Genomic DNA, 22,207 nt, shown 5'->3' with positions numbered 1-22,207 from the left:
GTAACGAATTCCGTGAAGAGAAGAAGCGGCGCAGGGTTCCGCAAATGGTAATGGTCAGTTCGTTGAATTGTAACAATAGTTTGTTCTGATTTTCTCTGGGCTAAGTTATATTTTTTAGAAAATACCTTTCTCAGCCACACGCTGATACTGCTGCGAACGATTCAGTTTGACACAGCTTCAAGCTTTCTATTTTCTTTGCTTCTTTTCTTATTGTCTGCGTTGCCGACCACAAACCCCTGCGCTGGCAGCGACTGATGTGCACAACTTGGTTTTCGATCTTCGCTGCCACACTGCGAAGAGTGGTGTTTCCGTCGCGTGTCATAAATATGGTATTTCATGATCGACAAAAATCGCAGTGTCATACGGCATTGAATGTGCTAGAACCGGCAGAAATCCCGCAAAAGTACGACGAAAAACGCAGCATACTCCTGCGTGTGGCCCATCATTTCACCTCGTTCAGACGCTTGAAGTGCGCGCATGGTGGCGCTGTAAACGCTGGCGTCCAAGAGTAAGCGTAAGTTTCACTTTTCTGATTCCGTCTGAACCGATCGCCTTCTCTCAGCAGGGACGGTGCCGAAGGTATTTGTAATTGTTGTGGCCTCAGGATAGTGGGCTGAGAATAAATGTCTACAAAAGTCATTTACCCTCAAAACATCTCAATTATCTTTGTTCGCGCTGAGCGTGTACATGTGTGTGAACGTGTGAGTAAAAAAAACTGCTTACGTGTTCTTCCCGAAATCTTTTTTTTTTTAATTTTTACCGAAATTTTACACGTCCTGTATGACATTCCAAGATATATATAGCGACGAGAACGGGAAATAAATATCTTGTTGAAAGTTAGCACTGTGTGTGTCAGGTGTGCTTTTCTGTTTTCTTTGTTCAACTTACGCTACAACAAAATAAGAAAAACCGAATTCCGTAGTGTCGCCTGGACCCTGCGGTGCGCTTTAAGTAATGTGGCACTGCTTCTCCACGCCGCTTGACATATTTCATTGGTGTTTATTTTTGAGAAATAGCAGGAACATATGTACCGTACCATGAAGTTAAGATAATCCACTTTCCCTGCGACCACTGTAGAGTCGCAGTAAATTTTCCTTGCCTTCTCATGGAACCTTACCCCCTCCCAACTTTTATGGTAACTCTTCTCCCTCATTCCTGGAGTTCTATCTACATGCCATCGGTACTCGCACGAGGGAAGCGCTGCAGTTTCTACAATGCTACACAGGGAAGTCACGGATAATTACAGCTGTCGAGAGGCTAATGTTGTGAGGCCAGGGACCCCCAAGGTGCATTGTGCACATTCGACGAGGAGGAGACCTCTGATTCGCTCCGGTCATGTATACGCACGCTGCGAACCCCCTCCCCCCCTCTCCCCGACGTGGTGTGCATGATAGCAGCAGCTGTGGGAAAGCCAAAGGAAAAGAAAGCTTTGCTTTAAAAGCACCACGGGGGGGATAAGGCGCTATGATTATACAGGCGAATGTACACGTGTTGAGGGGCACTCAAGAGCACTGAGTACCTCATATTACTCTGACTACAGTCGACGGCCACACTGTTCACATCGTGCTCGGACGGTCCCATTGCCGCTCGTGAAATTCTTTCCGGTGACTACAGAAGCAGGGCACCGACAAAATTCATGCTTCACTACCGGGAGTAAATTAAGAAGTCATGATTAACGGCACCCTCGAATCCGCCGATAGCGGAGGAAATTGCCAGGAGTCTTGCATTGTATCGATCCCACTCCGCAAAATGCCACATCCACCGACGAAAAAGAGCTCATGGACAGCACGTCAGAGAGAAGAGACTCTACCAGAACGTGAGTGCAAGATTTCATTACTCGCATTTACGTTTCTAAATTTTTTGAACCAGCTATGACGCAGTTATTTGGGCGTGGGCTCAGGAAGGACGGAAGAAATGAATAAGTGGGGATGACAGATGGAGCTAAGTTTCTCTCCGCAGTATGTGTGCAACAAAATATTGAGTGAACTAGTCCGAAGTGTCGTATTGTTGTGACGATTCTTCATTTTGATGCTCTGCAGCCATTACCCAGTAGAGTGTTGTAGATAATCTTCGTCGCGAATTCAAATATGTTGTTGCTTGAAAAAGCTAAGACAAGAAAGAAAACTCCACCGATTTTTCTAGCGCTTGATTAATCTGTGACAGTTATATTGAATCCCTTGTTACAACACATAAGTAAAGGATAGATCGCAGTGGCTCCATGTTTAGCGTTTTCTGCCGACCCTGCGTATTCTGTGCAGAAGGGGTCATTGATATGTCAATCACACTAGTGATCTAGTTGGCTTGCCCAAAACCTTCCAAAATTCTTTAGGCATGGCGCTACACTAGGTTTCATTTAACAGTAAGTTTGTATATTTCTAAATACAAAAGACAAATGCAAGAACGCTAGGCATTTTTTTGTTCATACCAATGGCTCATGTCGACTTCAGAACCACCTTTACAGCTTGGATATCGGATCCACTGCAAAAATAAAAATACATTATGGTGTTCAATTAGTGCATTCGCCGTATTGAGTCGCTCGCTACATATTAGAGCTTTAGTTTAGGTGACGCAAGGCGTTGGAGCCCCTAGTGCTTGGGTGCGTTTGCGTACGCAAGCAGAAACACGTTATATGTTTGCGGCCCCAAACGAAAACCGCAGTGAGGTCGCATGCACTCAGCGCCATTGACGTCGGATCTTTGCTGCGTTATCATTCTTTAACATATGAAATCAAGCATATGAAGTAAAGTACATAACACTATTCCTATTAAAAGCAGTTAATAGAGAGGTTTAGCGTGTACACTATTTGGGTAAACGCAGGCGGACGCAGGTTGGGGCGTTTGAGCGGAACCGTAAACGGGAGTGGCCTGCATGGTGCAGCCACCTGGTGGCAACAAGCTCAAACAGAAAAAAAAAACTGCTAATATTGCAGCAACCAAGGTTATTTTATTTTTCAGCGGGTGTAAATTTTTGGCAGCAACGTAATTACGCCAGTGCTGAGGGTTTACACCAGCAGCGAAGTAGACTAGACTTGGTTACAGTAATATTAGCTATTTTTGTACGTTTGAGCTTTGCGCCACAAGGTGGATGCACCACGCAGGACTCTCCCGTTTACTCCCCCGCGCCTGCGTTTACCCGAATACCGGACACGCTAAACCACTCTAATATATATATAAACGACGTCTCTCGACACTTAGCGAAAGATTTAAAAGATTATCTACCCGCTAGCTACTCGTTAATTCTCGTACACAGCGAGAGTCTCGTGGGTAACGTGACCGCTTAGGGGCAGCGATGTTTTCGGCCTCCCGAAGGACGCAAGTAAACGTAGCGGTCTGCGCATGTGCAGTTCTTGCGTAGTTCTTGCGTACGCAAGCCGCTTGCGTCCCCTAAACCAAAGCTCTCTCTTAATTGCGATAGGGATGCTTTAACATACACTTATATATGCACGAGCGTTTTCGCATTTCGCCCCCTATCAAAAGGCAGCCACTGCGACATCGTCCACTTACGACGACGTTAACGATCGAAGCTGCGCTGGACATGTCGAAGTGGTCGCGTAAGAGGTGTTATTATGTATTTGAGGCGCCCACTAGAAGTTATGGCATCGTATCGCAATTATGGCGTTGACAGCCGCTTAAAAAAGAAAGAAAACAAATTGCACGAGATGTATTTCATTGCTGGTGGGACAAAGTTTAGATGACAGATACAGCATTGACAGTAAATTAGTCTTTATTGCACATCATCTGAAACACAGAGAAATAATCTGTGCAGAAAGCAAAAGAATACTAATGCATCACAGCAACATGCTGTCGGCATGCTGTCACGCATGCGATTAATATTGAGTTTCACTGCAATGCAGTTATACAGGAGCAAACTAAGACATGAGTCACCGTGTTGGTACATGCGAAAAGCTTCGCTAACCTCAAGGGCACGTTGGTCCGTGCAGCGTTATAAGAAAGTTAAGTGTCTATAGAATGGGGTGGAATTCACTAAGCGAACTTACGAACAAATTTTGCCGTAAGAAAAATGTTAAAAAATCGTATTCAGAAGGCAAAAACTGCTCCTAAGGTCGGCAGTCTGGCGATGTCCGCCGCTGAAAACACGAGCGCTGTAGTTGAAAAAATTATGCGTTACCTACGCACTGTGGGAATAGATATAAGCGAAGCTTTCTGTGCTGTTTGCTTTGATTGACGATAAGTAGTGGTGATATTTACGGCGCATGTTTAATTTCTTCAACGTTTTGTCCAACACGAATGTGGTAAACTTGTGTTAACGTTACCTTGCGTGCACCACTGTTGTTTGCGCAGTACACAAAACACAACGGGGGAGGTGTTTGTTTGAGGCGTTGTTGGGCGCCTTATTTTATAACCTCTGAGATGGTTGAGCATTCTCATTGCTTCACATGGCACATCGTATCATGGCGGAAGCATTAAACTTCAATTGGATTATGGGGCTGCCCGTGCCAAAACACAATCGGATTATGAGGTGCGCCGTAGCTGTGGACTCCGGATTAATTTTGACACCGTGACTTCTTTTAACGTGCCCCGAAAATTTAAGTGCACGTGCGTTTTCTATTTCGCCGCCATCGATATGCCGTGGTCGGGATCAAATCCACGGCCTCTCGCAAAGTCATAGCGGCAAAGCTACCGGTGCTGACAGAGCAGTCTTAAGTTTACGGTCGACCACTTCCGTAGTGTCTCCTCTACCCGGCGGTGCCCTTTAAGTAATGCGGCGAGGCTTCTGCACGCCCTACGTAGTTTGTCCGCTTGACATATTTGCATGGCGTATATTTTTCAGAAATGCAACAACGTACTGTACCGTACCTAAAACTTAAGTTTACCCAGTTACCGTGCGAACGCCGTCGTACTGAAGTAGGGCTACCTGGCCATCTCACGTCACCCCGCCACTCCCTTGCATGGTAACTGCCTCTTCTCCCTCCTTCCTACAGTTCTGTCTAGGTGTCCTGTCGACTCGCCCGAGGGAATCGCTGAAACAAATTAAACGCTTCTGTGGGGAGTCACGGATAATTACAGTGCCAAGAGCAAGGCCAGGGAGCTCTAGAGGGCATTGTGCACATTCGATGCGGGGGTGAAAACGAGTTTCTAGCGGTGCCTTCTTTCCGCGGACTCGCTCCGGTCATGTATACAATAACCCTGATCTACCCCCCCCTCCCCCCCCCCCCCGATGCGGTGTGCTTGATAGCAGCAGCAGAAATTGGGAAAGTCGAAGGAAGAGGCAAAGAAAGCTTCGCTTTAAGAACAGCATAGGGGGGATAAGGTGCTCAGATTCACAAGCGAATGTACACGTGTTGAGGCGGCACTCAAGAGCACCGAATACCTCACATTGAGTAGAGTCTACTGCCACACTGTTCCCATCGTGCTTGGATGATTCCGTTCCCGCTCGTGAAATTCTTTCCGGTGACTACATAAGCAGGGCACCGACCAATTCATGCTTCACTATCGGGACAAAATTAAGACAGCATGATTAACGGCACCTTCGAATCCACAGATAGCCGAGGAAATCGCCAGGAGTCTTGCACGGTATCAATCCCCCTCCGCAAGATACCATTTCCACCGACGAAAAAGAGCTCATGGACGGCGCGTCAGAAAGAACAGTCTCTACCAGAATGTGAGTGCAAATTTTCATTATTCGCAGTTAGATCGTAAAATGTTTTATACGAGCTACAACGCAGGTATTTGGGCGTGGGCTCAGGAAATACGTAGGAAATGAATAAGCGAGGATGATAGAGGGAATTAAGTTTCTCTGCCCAGTATGTGTGCAGCAATATATTGAGTGAACTAGACCAAAGAGTCGTTTTATTGTAACGATTTTTCATTCTGATGCTCTGTAGCCATTACCGAGTAGAGTGTTGTGCACGATTTTCGTCGCAAATTCAAATACGTTGTTGCTTGAAAAAGCGAAGTCAAGAAAGATATCTCCACTGATTTTTCTAGCGCTTGATTAATCCGTGATCGTTATATTTCATCCCCTGTTACAAAAAATAAGTAAAGGATATATCACAGCGACAACATGTTCCGCATTTTCTGCCGACCCAGCGTATCTACCCCCTCCCACATTGCAAACTCAATAGACCTCAGGCTTTGACACTAAGGCTTCTACAGACGGGGGCATACCCAAACCCCCTACTACTTCACAAGATGTACCCCGAAATTCAGACGACAAATGCATGCGCACTATGCAATGACTTGGCGAACTTACCTCACATGCTCTGGCGATGCCCCGCGTTACGCAGTGATGAAAGTAACACTTCTTCACGCTGGGATGCTGTCCTACACAGCCCCAACCTCGAAGAACAGTTATGGGCTGTCCAACAGGCCCGCGACGCAGCGGAGAGGCTCGGCCTCTCTGTCCCGACGTGGGAGCGGCCCGCTGCGCGCTAGGGCGCGCCCTAAAGGACCATAATAAAGTTTTTCATCCATCCATCCATCCAGCGTATTCTGTACTGAAGGGTCATTCATATGCCAACCACACTATCAATCTAGCTAAATTGCGCAAAATCATCCGAAATGCTTCAGGCATGCCACTACGCTAGGCTTGATTTAACGGTGAGTTTTTGTACCTTTAAATATACAATAAAACACATATGCAAGAATGCTGGGCAATTTTTTTACATACATATGGCGCATTTCTAGTGGAGAACCACCTCGGCAACTTGGCTATCGGACCCGCTGACAAAATTAAAATACATTGTGGTGTTCAATTAATCACGCCGTACTGCGTCGTCCATATCAAATGTGATAGGGATACTTTAACGTGCACCTAAATATGCACGAGCGTTGTCTCATTTCGCCCCCTATCAACTTGGAGCCATTGCAACTTCATCCGCTTACGATGACGGGAACGACTGAAGCTGCGCTGGACATGGTGAAGAGGTCGCATAAGAGGTGTCATTAATTATTTGGGGCGCCCACTAGAAATTGAGGCACCGTTTCAGTTACGCCGTTGACAGCCGCGTAAAAAAACAAAGAAAAAACATCAAGAGATGTAATTTCACTGCTGGTGGGTCATAGTTTAGATGACAGAAACAACACTGACAATAAGTAAGTCTTTATTGCATATCATAAGAAATACGTAGAAATTATCTGGGCACAAAGCAAATGAACACAAATGACACACAGACAAATGCTGTCGGCATGCTGTCACGCATTCGATTAATGTTGTGTTTCACTGAAATAGAATTATACAGGAGCAAGTTAATACCTGTGCCACACGGGCCAGGTTAACGCCGTTAAAAGTTGGACCTTAAGTTTTTTCATGCCATTATATTTCGATCGCTGCTACACGCGCATACTTAATGACATTAAGCGTTGCGATGGCGATAGCTGCTGTGAAACGGTTAAGTTTGCTATTGTAATACAATAAAAAACTGTTATCTAGGGAGCAGATGTTTAAGAAATGGCATGAGAAAGATTAATTGGTGTATTGTATGTAGTTTACTTCAGGAATGTTATTGTTGTGTCCAGCCGTAAACTGTTTGAGTCCAAAGCTAGCTCGACGGCCAATCCATAGCGCAGCTAAAGCACTGAAACTGGAAAATAGTGCACACAGCTTCAAAGCTCTCAAGGAGCGATCCTGAAGAATTTGACCATGTGCTCCAGTTTGTTCTGGCGGACGTGCTTCTTCGAGTCAAGCATCCTCGAGAAATTCGAAGGCTTCAGTATGAGGCCGATAAGGCAAGGAGCTGCCGCCGTGCAATCGAACAGCTTCTGCTGGCTAACGCGCTCACGATTAGTGTTCTAGCCGTGAGTAGCGGCAAGATCGCCTGCTCAACTCTACGAAAGATAAAGAGCTCCTTTTAAAAAAGTGAAGAATATATTAGTCGTTTTTATATACAAGTTTGCTTAATATCGTGAGAATATGGTCACTACGGCCACGGCGAGAACATTGTAAACGAGATTACGCATTCGACGGCCAAGTGAGTTGTAGTAATTGTAAGAAAGCAACACGCCACCAGAAAGAGCAATTTTTTAAAGGACGTGAAGAATATAATAATTGTTCTTCATTAAGAATCCGTTTCGTCTCGTCAGTATGTGGAGACATTCGGATCAAGAGTACGCATTTGATGGCCAAGTGAGTTACGAGAATTAACGAACTACGCCACGAATGGCATTAAGCTTTATTGCCATTAAGCATGGCCGTGTGGCACGCCGCGAATGACATTAAAGTTTGCGGCATTAGCCAGTTAATGTTATTTTCTGGGCCCGTGTGGCAGGGGTACAAGACATGAATCACCTTGTTGGTACATGCGAAAAGCTTCGCTAACCTCAAGGGCACGCTGGTCCATGCGGTGATAAAAGAAAATTAAGGGTTTATAGATATCGGGTGGAATTCAGTAAGCGAACTTACCAACAAATGTTGACGTAAGAAAAAATATTTTGAAAAAACGCGTTCACAAAGCCAAAACTGTTCGTAAGATCAGCAAGCTTGCCATGCCCGCCGCTTAAAAGACGAGCGCTGTAGTCGGACAAATTATGCAGAACCTACCCACTCTGGGAACCGATGTAAGTGAAGCTTTCTGTGTTGTTTGCTTTGATTGACGATAATTAGCGGTGATGTTGACGGCGAATGTTGAATTTCTGCAATTTTTTTGTCCAACACCAGATAAGTGAGTTTATGTTAAACGTTACCTCGCGTGCACCACTGCTGTTTGTCTGCGTAGTAAACAAAACACAAAGGGAGAGGTGTTTGCTTGAGGCGTTGTCGTGAGCCATATTTTATAACCTCTGAGAGGCTTGAGCATTTCCATTGCCTCACATGGCACATGACATTGTGGCAGATGCATTAAACTTAAATCGGATTATGAATCAGGCCGTAGCAGTGGACTGCGGATGAATTTTGACACCGTGGTGTTCTTTAGCATTTCCCTAATTCACAAAAATTACATTATGGGGTTTTGCGTGCCAAAAGTACTTTCTGATTATGAGGCACGCCGTAGTGGAGGACTCCGTAAATTTCGACCACCTGGGATTCTTTAACGTGCACCTAAGTCTAAGTACACGGGTGTTCTTGCGTTTCGCCGCCATAGAAATGCGGCCGCCGTGGCCGGGATACGATTCCGCGACCTCGTGCTCAGCAGCCTAACACCATAGCCACTGAGCAACCACGGCGGGTCCCCAATTCAAAGTGCATGAGCGTTCTTTATTTCGCTTCCGTCGAAATGCGGCTCCCTCGGTCAAGTCCACAACCTCTAGCAATGCCATAGCCACAAAGCTATCGCGGCAGACACAAAAGTGTTCATTTGACCATGCGACCACTTCCGGTGTGTCGCCTGGACCCTGCTGTGCGCAATAATTAACGCGGCTCTGCTTCTGCACGCCCAGCTTAATTTTTCCGCTTGACATATTTGCATGGTGTTTATTTTTTAGAAATAGCAACAGCGTATCGTACCATTCCTTGAACTTAAGCTTATCCAGCTTCCCGCAGCCGCCGTCTTATAATAGTACGGTTTGTCGTAATAGTTCTGCGGAAACCCGCAAGGTGGAGAGAAGTAACTAATAAAGGGAAAATCAGACGTCCACCCTTTGGTAGCAATTGCTACAAAGGAAACCTAAACAGCTTCTTCGAAAGAAAAGGCTCACAGTTGAAGAAAAATTCGTCCTGTTCCGGGACTCGAACCCGGGACCACCGCCTTTCCAGGGCAGCCTTTCTACCATCTGAGCTAAGCAGGCGGCTAACAGATGGCAGGGCGAAGTCGAATTTGTTGACAACACGAAGCAACGGGAAGAGTTGTCACAGTTGTCAACAAATTCAACTTCGCCCTGCCATCTGCTAGCCGCCTGGTTAGCTCAGATGGGAGAGCGGCTGCCCCGGAAAGGCGGTGGTACCGGGTTTGAGTTCCGGACCAGGAAGAATTTTTTTTTCGACTGCGAGGTTTTTCTTTCGAGGTACCTATATGAATTTCCTTTGTAGCCATTGCTATAAAACAGGTGGATGTTTGATTTTCCCTGTATTAATTACTTCTGTCCACCTTGCGGGTTTCCGCAGAACTAATACGTCAAACTCTTGCCTTTGATTCGTGTTCTCGACAAATTCGACTTCGCCCTGCCATCTGCTAGCCGCCTGGTTAGCTCCGATGGTAGAGCGGCTGCCCCTGAAAGGCGGTGGTCCCGGGTACGAGTCCCGGACCGGGAGAAATTGTTCTTCAACTGTGAGGCTTTCCATTCGAGGAACCCGTATGCGTTTCCTTTGAAGCAATTGCTACCACCGGGTAGATGTCTGATTTTCCCTTTATGAGTAGTAGGCTTTCCTTGCCTTCTGATGGAACCCCCCCCCCCCTCGCGACTCTTAAGATTAACTGGCTCTTCTCCTCCTTCCTTCCTACAGTTCTACGTACGTGCTCTGTGCACTCGCACGAGGGAAGCGCTGCAGTTTTCGCAATGCTTCTGAGGGGAGTCACGGATAATTACATCCCTGAATAGCCTAATTGGCGTTGGCCAGGCAGCCCCAGAAGGTATTGTGCACATTCGAAGCGGGGGTGTCTTCTCTGACTTGCTCTGAACCCCACCTCCCCTCCCCGAAGGTGGTGTTCTTGATAGCAGCAACAGTGGGAAAGTCGAAGGAAGGGGCAAGCAAAGCTTCGCTTTAAAAACAGCAAGGGCGGATAAGGCGCTATGATTCAGAGGCGAATGCACGCGTGTTCAGCGGAACTCAAGAGCACTGAGCACCTGCCACTGCGTAGAGTCGACCGCCACGCTGTCCGCTTCCTGCTCTGGTGAAACCGTACCTCTCGTGAAATTCTTTCCGGTGACTAAAGAAGCAGGGCACCGACAAATTGACCATCTGCAGAAGTACGACTGCGCATTCGACAAAACCGGCCGGGGCCGCGCTTCGTGAGCGCCGTCTGCGTGGTTGGAAAGCAAACTGAGCAGCTCGGGCATGACATGCCGGCCAACTGAATCGCTTTCGGCTGGACGAGCTATAAAAAGGAAAATGGTAACAGTGATTTCTTCACATATCCCCCCGCGAAGGTTAATGTGGAGAGGAGAAGTTTGTGGAGGGCAGCGGTGAAGCGCTTGAACCCGGAAGGCGCGCCGTGGCATCCAACAGTGCATTCTAGAATCTGTGGTGCGTGCAGGCGACTTCTATCCCCGTGTCATCTGCCAGCTCTGCAACGCTGAGCAGAAGGCCAGCGGCGTGTGGCAGGTCTCGCTGAGGCTGCAAAATATGAAGAATGCAGTTTTTCTTCGCGCTCGGCACTGAGTCAATCTGACCATATGCGAGTACGGTTGAGCGCAATGTGAAAAACAGCGCAAACAGATGCGGCAAATCTATGTACTTCGTGACATTTGTGAGGCTGCGCTCGTCTTCTTTTCTTCCGTACGTGTCAGTTAAGTTGCGCTTTCTTCCACCATGACTTCAAACCTTCATATGAGTATTCGCGAGTGAGCGCGACCGCACTGGCCTGCGGAAGCACGCGCTGCCCATATTTAACCTAATATAATGTATAATAAAATATGTTGGCGTATACTTTGATGCCTTAGAGCTCGCAAAAACACACTGAATAATTTGGGATGCCATTTGGTACACTACAAGCATGCAACAGAGCAGTTTGGCGAAACAGCACGAGACGAATACCAAATTTGAAAGCTAACACGTGCACATACATACTGTTCCATTCAACAACTAAGAGTTCGGGGAATACGACAGGCATAAAGTACTCATCCGGCCACACATACACAATGCGCTCCGGCAATGTCGGCAATGGCTTTCGTGAACCATGCTGTAACCACGTAGATGCTCGACTTCGTGGATGGCGTGCACGTAGCTCGTATGAGGCCAAGTGCAGGGTCTGCGGTGTTTATGTCAAGTTTTATGTTCTTAACTTAACCTTCTTCTAAAGCCCATCCGCGGAGTGCCTGACAAACGGACGAAGTGTTGGCATGAATATAACCTCACGCATTGTCGCTCGTTATCCGGCACTCTGAGAAATCAGTTGCCCATCCCATTAGCAAAAACGGCAAGGGAATGAAGTCATCTTCAATCATATTAAAGGCAGTTCATGTGCAACCGCCAAAGAACGTCGACTCTTTCGCAAAACGTGAAAGAAGCTCTGCAAACACTAGGTCGCCACGTACTCGATGCCGCCGTACCAAAGCAAAGCAGTTGCACAGATGTTTCCAAACCCAGCGGCGAGGCACAAGCTTCCTGTTTTTCGCGCTAGGTGGCGCTCCGACTTCTGCAAATGTTGAATTCATGCTTCACTATCGGGAGCAAATTAAAAGGTAATGGGGCCCTATAACGCAAAACTATTCCAATATGTTTTTATTCTATGACCTGACGTCGAATTTGCGCAACCGCCGACGCAAGCATGGGGCGGTGACCCGATGGGTTGTCTGAGCACACCAATAAAACACTCTCATTCACAGGAGATCACTTTTTATTTGCTTAAAAAACGAATAACATTGCCTACACTATGCGGCTTGTCTGATCTAATTGACTTACAAGAGGCGAAGATCGCGCGCAACTGGAGAGGGGTTAGATGGGGCCGTGCCAGTGCAACGAAATTCGATAACCGGGTGAATGGGGCGGCGCCAGTCCCCCTTGCGGTGCTTGTCGTAACTAGACTTGGTTCGAAAACAACGCGGGCTACTCCGGACAGTGATGCTACAGAAAAACTGGTGGTTGAGCTTGTGTTTTTTTTATGCGAAGCATATTACGAGGGCTCAACCCAGCTCCTCAGGCGCGGCGGTGACCATGAAATCACGTGACACCGTGACGTCACGACAGAGGAGAAGTGGCTTTGGCTCAACTCTTGCAAGACGGGCTGGGTGGGAATCGAACCAGGGTCTCCGGAGTGTGGGACGGAGACGCTACCACTGAGCCACGAGTACAACGCTTCAAAGCGGTACAAAAGCGCCTCTAGTGAATGCGGTGTTGCCTTAGAAACGCGCTGTTTCTAAGGCGTGCGTCTCTTGCTCAGGCGCACATTTCGTTGCCGCGCCGAACGCTGCTTTGCTCGACGCTCACCGCGTCCAATGCGGGGCGCGTAGTCGCTGCCCTGTAGCCCATTGTCTTACACCCCTTGGCGGGTCGACGGGAACGCTGTCGCGTTCCACTCTTGAAGGCGAAGAAGTAATGCATGAGTTGTTTCTTCGTCTAGCCGAACCAAATATAGCCAAGCAACAGCAGTTCACCAGGCTAAACAGTGGTTCAACAACTAAAATAAAGGCTAGTATGCTTCGCATCCTGGGCTTAACCTTACCTAAGCCACAGCCATTTTTTTCTTTCGAGTATGCCGATCAATTTTGTGGCCTTCGGGTGCACGAACTAGTACTATGGAAACGGAAACTCAAGCTTCTTCTGATGTCCATCTGCAAAAATGTATGCGAAGAGGGCTCTGTGGATATCTGCAGCGAGGCTTGCAAACCCGGACGGCTTATTGTGGCAGCCAGCAGAGCGCTCTCGAATCTGCGGGGTGCCCATCATCGCCGGCAAGTTTCCTTAAAGGGGTTGGGACACCAAATTTTGAGGCTATAAAAAGCATGTTGTAGGCTGCTTCCGTTTGCAAGGACACCCAGAACGAGGTATTGGACGCTGCAAACATTTCAAAATAATTTTAATTCAGCTCCAAAAAGTCTTTAAAAACTCCTTCTCGCAGTCGAGACCCATCGCTAGCGCGGCGGTTACTACGTCACAGAGGAGGAACGAAAATATTGACGTCATAACACACTAGCACAAAGACGTGACGTATGATGAGTAGCGATGAAATGCCGATTACGGAGCCTGCTGAGCCGAGCGACCGAGCATAGCCTCCACTATGACCGAGCTACAGGCATATATATATCATTTCCTAATGCAAAGAAGGGGTAAGGCGTGCAGGCACGGACACAAGAGGAGAGAAGTGGACAACACGAACGCCGCAGGGCGGCCCGCGAGCGGCAAACTGCGTGCGGCGAGTTGCCGTGCGGACGGGCCTTTACAAGTTTGAGTGTAACACTAGCCGGCCAACTCCGGAAGGGACCAGGATATGCGGCGTTCGTGTTGTCCGCTTCTCTCCTCGCATAGTCGCATAGATCGGCAGCTCGGAGCGGACTCTCCTTCGCTTGGCCTTTCCACGTTACCGGCCCGTCCTCGTTACCGGCACGGAAACTCGCCGCACGCCGTTTGCCGTTAGCGGGACCCCGTGCGACGGCGGTTTTGCTCGCGAACGGCGAGATTTCCTAGCCGTAGAGAGGACGGGCCCAGGGAATCATGTTTTGTGCCGCAGCCGGCGAAGCGGCCAATGAGCGACCGAGGAGTGCGCACTCTGGCACCGACGGCAGCTTCACCGCTTCTGATCGTTCGGCGCCGCCGATATCGTCGCTAGGCCTTTTCCGGTTCACTTCGAAGCTAAAGCTTACGGCGCTTCGGAATGAATCACCAACTCTCACAAGCCGCAATATTTTCTAACCGTTGTTGTCGCTCTTCGCAATAATTATAATAATCGCGACATGCACTTCGAATCGCCAGTTGTTGACCCCTGCTGTCAGAGCACGCGTATGCGCGAGCAGACGACGCAGCATAGTTTTACGTCACTATTTCTTGTGGCCCACGGGACCAAGCCATGTTGCGTTTCCTCCTTTGTGACGTCATAGCATCCCCCGAAGCCCAGAAACCGAAACCGAAATCGCTCGGTATAATAATGCGAATAATAAATTATTTATCGGATATATATGAATCCCGCTGTGTGTATCGTGCTCCCTTAAGCATGACCCAACGTTTTAATCAACAAACGCATGAACGAACATTTTGATGTCTCCACCCCTTTAAAAAAAAATAAACTCCGAGGGACCATCGTTTCGTAACCTCCATCCGTCAAACGCACGCCGCCAGTCGAAGCTGATCAATCATCCGGATGATGTGCCGGCAGTGATCACATACAGAAAGACTCCTGGCGAGACTGCTGTACGGCGACACAACCCCTGCGTGAAAAGGCTAATGGACTGCAAACTTAAGTAGACGAACGTGCTGTGAAAACAAATTGTATTGCTGCCCTGTGGGTCACGATGTTACGATCACCATGCGTGGGGACTGTGAAAGGAGTGTAGGATCCCGTCAGGATGTTTATTGCTTTTTTTTATACACACAATTTAGCACTGTGCGCTGCTTTGATTTGCACGCATCCACACTACTATTATTTTCTAATGTGAACGCAGCATGCGAGTTATTTTAGGAAGACGACGCACTAAATAGCGCAGTCAACTGTATTTGCTTGTAACAGAGACATATCAGTACATTGCTGTGCGGCAATGTGGTCCACTAGCATTTCTGCTTACTGAAAAGTTATCATGACCTGAAACTTAGACGCAGGAAAAATGTCCTATTTTAATGCAATAGTTAATGATCTGAGAATACCGAAATTTTTGACGTTATTTTAACAATTCGAAAAAATATGTAAACACTGCTGGTTGGCTGTATACAACATATCGTACAGGTTCCGGTCATATACCACGCCGACAGCACGTACACGCTGCCCGTCTTCATTGAACACTTGCACGTCACTCGTACCAGTCAGTCCACCTTCTGGATCAGCTGTGGGGAAGCTTATAATTTCATTTGCCACGTAGCCTTCGCCATGTAGCGCCCAGCGTCGATGCACCTGACGAACGGTCGAAGTGTTCAAGGACAGATACCGCCAAACGCTTTCAATCATTGTTCACGCACTGATTGAAAGCGATTCAATAAAGCACTGAAACGACGCAGAAAGCAGGTCGTATCGATAAACGGAGCACGGAGTGCAAGCTATAAGCCTAGGCCTTATTTTCCAGCCAAACGGTGTGGCGCGAGGTTCTGCGTTTTCCCTGCAGGTGGCGCTCACAACTTAGGGATTGGTCAATTGCGGAGGGCTGATTGTAGAATTGGAATAGTGTTACGTTATAACGCCCATGATTAACGACACCCTCGAATCCGCAGATAGCCGAGGAAACTGCAAGGAGTCTTTCATGGTATCGATCGCACTCCGCAAGGTACCACATCCACCGACGAAGAAGAGCTCATGGACGGCACATCAGAGAGAAAAGCCTCTCCCAGAATGTGAGTCCAAGGTTTCATTATTAGCATTTACATTGTGAATTTTTTGCGTACCAGCTATGAAGCTGGTATTTGGGAATGGCTCATGAAAGATGAAGGAATTGAATAAGTTGGGATGATAGACGGAGTTAAATTTCTCTCTGCAGTATGTGTGCGGCAAAATATTGATTGAACTAGTCCGAATTGTCGTTTTGTTGTCGCAATTCTTCATTTTGATGCTCTGTAGCCATTACCCAGTAGAGTGTCGTACATGATTTTCGTAGAAAATTCAAATCTGTTGTTTCTTAAAAAAAGCGAAGTCAAGAAAGAAAACTCCACCGATTTCTACTGCGCTTGATTAATCAAGGACAGTTATATTGAATCCCTTGTTACAACAAATAAGTCTAGGATAGATCGCGGCGGCATGTGCCCCGATTTCTGCGGGCTTTGCTTATTCTGTACAGAAGGGATTATTGATATGTCAATCACAGTAGCGATCTAGTTCGCTCGCCCAAAATCATCCAAAATACTTTAGGCATGCGCTACGCTAGGCTTCATTTAACAGTAAGTTTGTATACTTCTAAATATAACACACAAGTGCAACAACGCTGGGGATTTCTTTTTCATACAAATGGCTCATTTCCACTTGAGAACCACCTTGGCAACTTGGCTATCGGATCCGCTGACAAAATTAAAATAGATTGTGAGGTTCAATTAAGAGAAACGCCGTAGTGGGTCGTCCATATTAAATGTGATAGGGAAGTTTTAACGTGGCCTAATCGGACGAGTAGCCACACGACATTGCGGTATGAAGGAGGCCGATATCTGCCATCTGACGCAGACTTTCCTGATGAGTCGCATTGTGTATTCCTTCCCTTATTACCACCTACGCCTTTCTGACAAGGAAATGGTTAACAGCGTCATTCGCACAGCTAATAAAGCTGCCCTTGGTCTCCAGAGGTATGCGAACACTGAACGATTACTTGAGCTAGGTATATACAATACCCTATACGAACTCATGAATGCCCATAAAACAGCCCAACGTGAACGGCTCTGCAGCACCACCACTTGCAGGGTCATTCTAAGTAAACTCGAGCAGAATACCGTTATGAATTCAGCAGGGAGAACAACATTACTCAGTGCGGTCAAACGCCGTTTGGTTATAAAGCCGTTACCCAAGAACATGCTCCCTGGGAGACACGACAAGAGGCGGTCTACCAGAGCCAAGGCCCTTGAAGAAAGGTACCAAAGCAACTAGCACACCACTTATGTCGATGCAGCAAAGAAAAATCACCAAACTTACGTAGTGAGCGTCGTGACCGGAGAGGGAAGTATCCTCAACGCCGCGACCATAAAAACAGCGTCCATCGTAGAAACGGAAGAGACTGCCATAGCTTTGGCCATCATAAATCCGTACGTGCAAACTATCATAAGCGACTCCAAAAGGGCAATCGCCAACTTTTCGAGAGGCAGCATAGGCGTCTGTGCAGCGCGAGTCCTACGGGACTTTACAAAGGAGAATACTGTTGAACGTGTATGGGCGCCTACCCAATCGGGGAATCAAGGGAACGAGGAGGCGCACTGGGTAGCCCGAGGTCTAATCAACCAGGTGTGCCCCTCGGACTCGTATCCTATGGATGAGGCACCGACGACATACTACGAGATAACAAATAACTACAAGCAAAAAAGGCGAGTCTACCCGCCTCCAAACGTAAGCCTCACGCGAGCGCAAGCCTCAATCCTGCGTCGAATCCAAACTAAGTCTTTCCCCAGCCTACATTGGCTGGCCGTAATTGCCACCGGCCAATGGAAACCAATATGTCAAAACTGAACACATCAAGCATTGGCTACCCAAAGTCACATTCTTGGGGGGCGCGAGGGCTTACCCCCTGCCAGGTCGCTCCTGCCAGCTCCCTCACAACAGACGTGGGAGCAGCTGCTCAGAACGCCGGATCAAAAACTACAAAAAGCCCTCGTTGCCAGGGCCGAAAGGGTCACTACTCGTGAGGGGCCATCCTAGGACTCAAGCGTGCCAGGTCATAACTGAGAAGAATCTCAATAAAGTTGTTACCGCCTTAACGTGCACCTAAATATGCACGAGCGTTTTCGCATTGCGCCCCCTATGAACATGCAGCCACTGCGACTTCATCCGCTTACGACGACGTGAACGACCGAAGCTGCGCTGGACATGTTGAAGGGGTCACACAAGAGGTGATATTAAGAATTTGTGGCACCCACTAGAAATTGAGGCATCATATCGTAATTACAGATTTGACAGCCGCCTAAAAAAGTAGCAAAAAACTGCAAGAGATACAATTTTACTGCTGGCGGGACAAAGTTTAGATGACAGAAACAGCATTGACAGTAAATAAGCCTTTATTGCACATAATCAGAAAAACAGAGAAATAATCTGGGCAGAAAGCAAAAGAACACTAATGCATCGCAGCCAAATGCTGTCGGCATGCTGTCACGCATTCGATTATATCGTGTTTCACTGCAATGCAGTTACACAGGAGCAAACTAAGACACGAATAAGCGTGTTGGTACATGCGAAAAGATTCGCTAACCTCAAGAGCACGTTGGTCCGTGCGGCGATCTAAGAAAGTAAAGTGTCTGTAGATATGGGGTGGAATTCACTAAGCGAAGTTACGAACGAGTGTTGACTTTCTTTATCTTTAGCTTTGACTGACGATAATTAGCGGTCATGTTGAAGGCGAATGTTTAATTTCATCGTTTTGTCCAACCCAATGTTGGTGAGTTTATGTTAAAGGTTAGCTTGCGCGCACCACTGCTGTTTGTCTGTATACTACACAAGACAGAAAGGGAGAGGCGTTTGCTTGAGGCGTTGTTGTTCCATATTTCATAATCTCTGAGAGGGCTCAGCACTGTCATTGCCTCACATGCCATATCGCATCGTGACACATGTATTATATGAAACTTCAATTGGATTAAGGGGCTGTACGTGCCAAAGCCTCAATCGGATTATGAATCAGGCCGTAGTGGTGGACTCCGGAACAATTTTGACAGCGTTACTTGCTTTAACATGTCCCAAAATCTAAGTGCACGTGCGTTTTTTATTTCGCCCTCGTCGAAATGCGGCTGCCGTGGTCGGGACCAAATCCACGACCTCTAAAAGCTACCGCGGCGGGCGCAGAAGTGTTGATTTGACGATCGACCGCTACCGTAGTGTTTCCTGGACCCCGCGGTGCATTTAAGTAATGCGGCTCTGCTTTTGCACGCCCTGCTTACTTTGTCCGCTTGACATATTTGCATGGGGCTTATTTTTCAGAAATAGCAACAACGTACAGTAACCTACCTTGAACTTAGGCTTATCCAGTTTCCCCGAAACCGCCGTCGTATGGTAGTAGGGTTTCCTTGCCTTCTCACGTCACCTCCCCACCTCCCATGTAAGCTGACTGCTTCTTATCCTCCCTCCTTCCTATAGTTGTATCTACGTGCCCTCTGGACTCGCACGTGGGAAGCGCTGCAGTTTCTGCCGTGCTTCTGAGGGGAGTCACGGATAATTACAGCTCTCTCAAGAGGCAAGATTGGCTACGGCCAGGGAGCTCCAGAGGGCATTGTGAACATTCGACGCGGGGGTGAAAACGAGTTTCGAGCGTCTCCTTTCCCATAAGACTCTTTCGTATCACACCCTCTCCCTCCCCCCAAACGCGGCGTGCTTGATAACAGAAGCAGCAGCGGGAAAGTCGAAGGAAGAGGCAAAGAAAGCTTCGCTTTAAAGACAGCATGGACGCTATGATTCACAGGCGAATATACACGTGTTCAGCGGCACTCAAGGGCACTGAGTACCTCACACTGAGTAGAGTCGACTGCCACACTGGCCATATCGTGCTCGGATGATCGCGATCCCGCTCGTGAAATTGTTTCCGATGGATACAGGTGCAGGGCACCGACAAATTCATGCTTCACTATCTGGGCCAAATTAAGAAGCAATGATTAACGACACTCTCGAATTCGCAGATAGCCGAGAAAATCGCCAGGAGTCTTGCATGGTATCGATCCCACTGCGCAAGATACCATTTCCACCGACGAGAAAGAGCTCATGGACGGCAACTAAGAGAAAACAGTCTCTACCAGAATGTGAGTGCAAGGTTTCATTATTCGCATTTACGTTGTAAAATATTTGTGTACCAGCTGTGACGCAGGTATTCGGGCGTGAGCTCAGGAAAGACGGAAGAAATTTTTAAGTGGGGATGAGAGATGGAGCTAGGTTTCTCTCCGCACTATGTGTGCAGCAAAATATTGAGTGAACTAGTCCGAAGCGTCGTCTTGTTGTAACGATTTTTCATTTCGATGCCCCTTAGCCATTACCCACTACTCTGTTGTACATGATTTTCGTCTAAAGTTCAAATCTGTTGTTGCTTGAAAAAGCGAGGTCTGGAAAGAAAACTCCATCGATTTCTCTACCGCTTGCTTAATCAGTCACACTTATATTGGCTTTCTTGTTACAACAAATAAGTAAAGGATAGATCGCAGCGGCGCCATGTTCCGCGTTTTCTGCCGACCCAGCGTATTCTGTGCAGAAGGAGTCATTAGACAGGTTTAGTTTAGCGTACGGAACTATAGCGTACGCGATACGCTATAAAATAGCGTACGCTAAGCAGCGCACGTTTTCTACAATTTTTGTTGGCCGACGATATCTTCGGATCTCTGAGGCCATATTCCGTCGTTGCGGCTAGTTCGCGCCTGTAGCGATAGGTGGCGCTGACATCTCAAACGTTTCTTTTGTTAGGCTTCGACTCGTTCGAAACGAGAAGCGATCTCGAAAACACCACGAAGTTATCCACAATACTCTGTCGTCGAAGCGGCCTGAGACTAAGCGAAAGCCGTTTACACAGTCATTTGCTACGAACGAAGTGCATTTTACAAAAGCAGAGCCAAATTCAATTCGAAGCGGGCAGCCGGGATCGCCGCCATGTTTCCCGCAAACTCCGGAAACCCCGCAAAAACGCTAACGCTAACTCGTTTGCGTTGCGTACGCCCGCTGTACCCGCTATTTCGTTTAGCGTTCAGCGCATGCGCAGTGACGACCCGCTGTTTTTTAGCGTACGCAATGGAATAGCGTACGCTATACTAAAACTGTCTATTGATATGTCAAGCACACTAGATATCTAGCTGGCTCGCCCCAAAACATCTAAAATTCTTTAGACATGGTGCTACGCTACGCTTCATTTAACGGCAAAAGTTGGTATACATTTAAATATAAAACTCAAATGCAAGAATGCTACGCGATTTTTTTTTTTTGATTTCGAATTCGACTTGAGAACCACCTTTGCAGCTTGGCTATCGGATCCGCGTACAAAATTAACATATATTGTGGTACATTAACAGACATGCCGTAGTGGGTAGCTCTATATTAATTGTGATAGGGATGCTTTAACATGCACCTGAATATGCACGAGCGTTTTCGCATTTCGTCCCCTATCAAAATGCAGCCATTGCGAAGGGGCCGCATAAGAGGTGGTATTATGTATTTGGGGCGCGCTAGAAATTCAGGCATCGTATCGTAATTATGGCGTTGACAGCCGCGTAAAAGAAGAAAGAAAAAAAAACTGCAAGAGATTTAATTTCACTACTGGCGGGACAACGGTTAACCTGGGGTAATGCATGCATACTTACAACGTATAAAATGCTGAACAAAATTAATGAGCGGATGTGGCTAATCGTTGGCGAATTTTGCTGCGACATTGTGCAGTTGGTGAAGCCTGTGCACCTTCGTCGAAAAGGAGGATTGCTCATGGTTTCCTGCAGCCTGAAATCGACCGAAGCATGCCGTCTACTAGCCGCGAGGGCTTCCCGCAAAGAAAGCGTCGAAAGATTGGTGGCCGACCACCCCATGAATTTTCTGCGCCATTGGCCCATGGTGGGGAAGAGGAGGTTGCCCACGATCTCGGTGTAACCCCGGAGGAGTACCCCCTGTCATCCATGTCGGGTTTAACCGCCGATCCTCCAAAACTTTTTACGTTCGGCCTATTCACCTACGACACGCTGCTTAAGTGACAGTTCGACTGGCCCGCACGGAGCACGACCTGAGTTATCGAGGACAGAGAAGTGCTTGTGCGCAGGGCCTGCCTTTGGCGTTGTCATTACGCTTACGGTTCCCAGTGGATCCCTTGTCAGTTTGTTACAACCGGACTTATAACTCGTTGTCTCAATTGTGCATAACAAGAAATAATACGGTATA

The 22,207-nt window shown here is 47.5% G+C and overlaps 1 protein-coding gene across 1 annotated transcript; it reads left to right on the top strand.

Annotated features, from left to right (window-relative positions):
* Positions 1-1,742: 1,742 nt before the first annotated feature.
* On the top strand, positions 1,743-22,164 carry LOC135915956 (uncharacterized). Its single transcript, XM_070533006.1, has 5 exons — positions 1,743-1,816; positions 5,503-5,622; positions 15,907-16,026; positions 19,984-20,103; positions 21,719-22,164. Exons 1-5 carry the CDS (start codon positions 1,750-1,752, stop codon positions 22,021-22,023), a joined length of 732 nt encoding a protein of 243 aa, XP_070389107.1. The 5' UTR covers positions 1,743-1,749; the 3' UTR covers positions 22,024-22,164.
* The last annotated feature ends 43 nt before the right edge of the window (positions 22,165-22,207 follow it).

This window comes from Dermacentor albipictus, chromosome 2, assembly GCF_038994185.2.
Source record: "Dermacentor albipictus isolate Rhodes 1998 colony chromosome 2, USDA_Dalb.pri_finalv2, whole genome shotgun sequence".
Classification (NCBI taxonomy): Eukaryota; Metazoa; Arthropoda; class Arachnida; order Ixodida; family Ixodidae; genus Dermacentor; species Dermacentor albipictus.
Note: the sequence above shows the minus strand (reverse complement) of the source record. Positions and strands in the feature narration are given on the sequence as shown.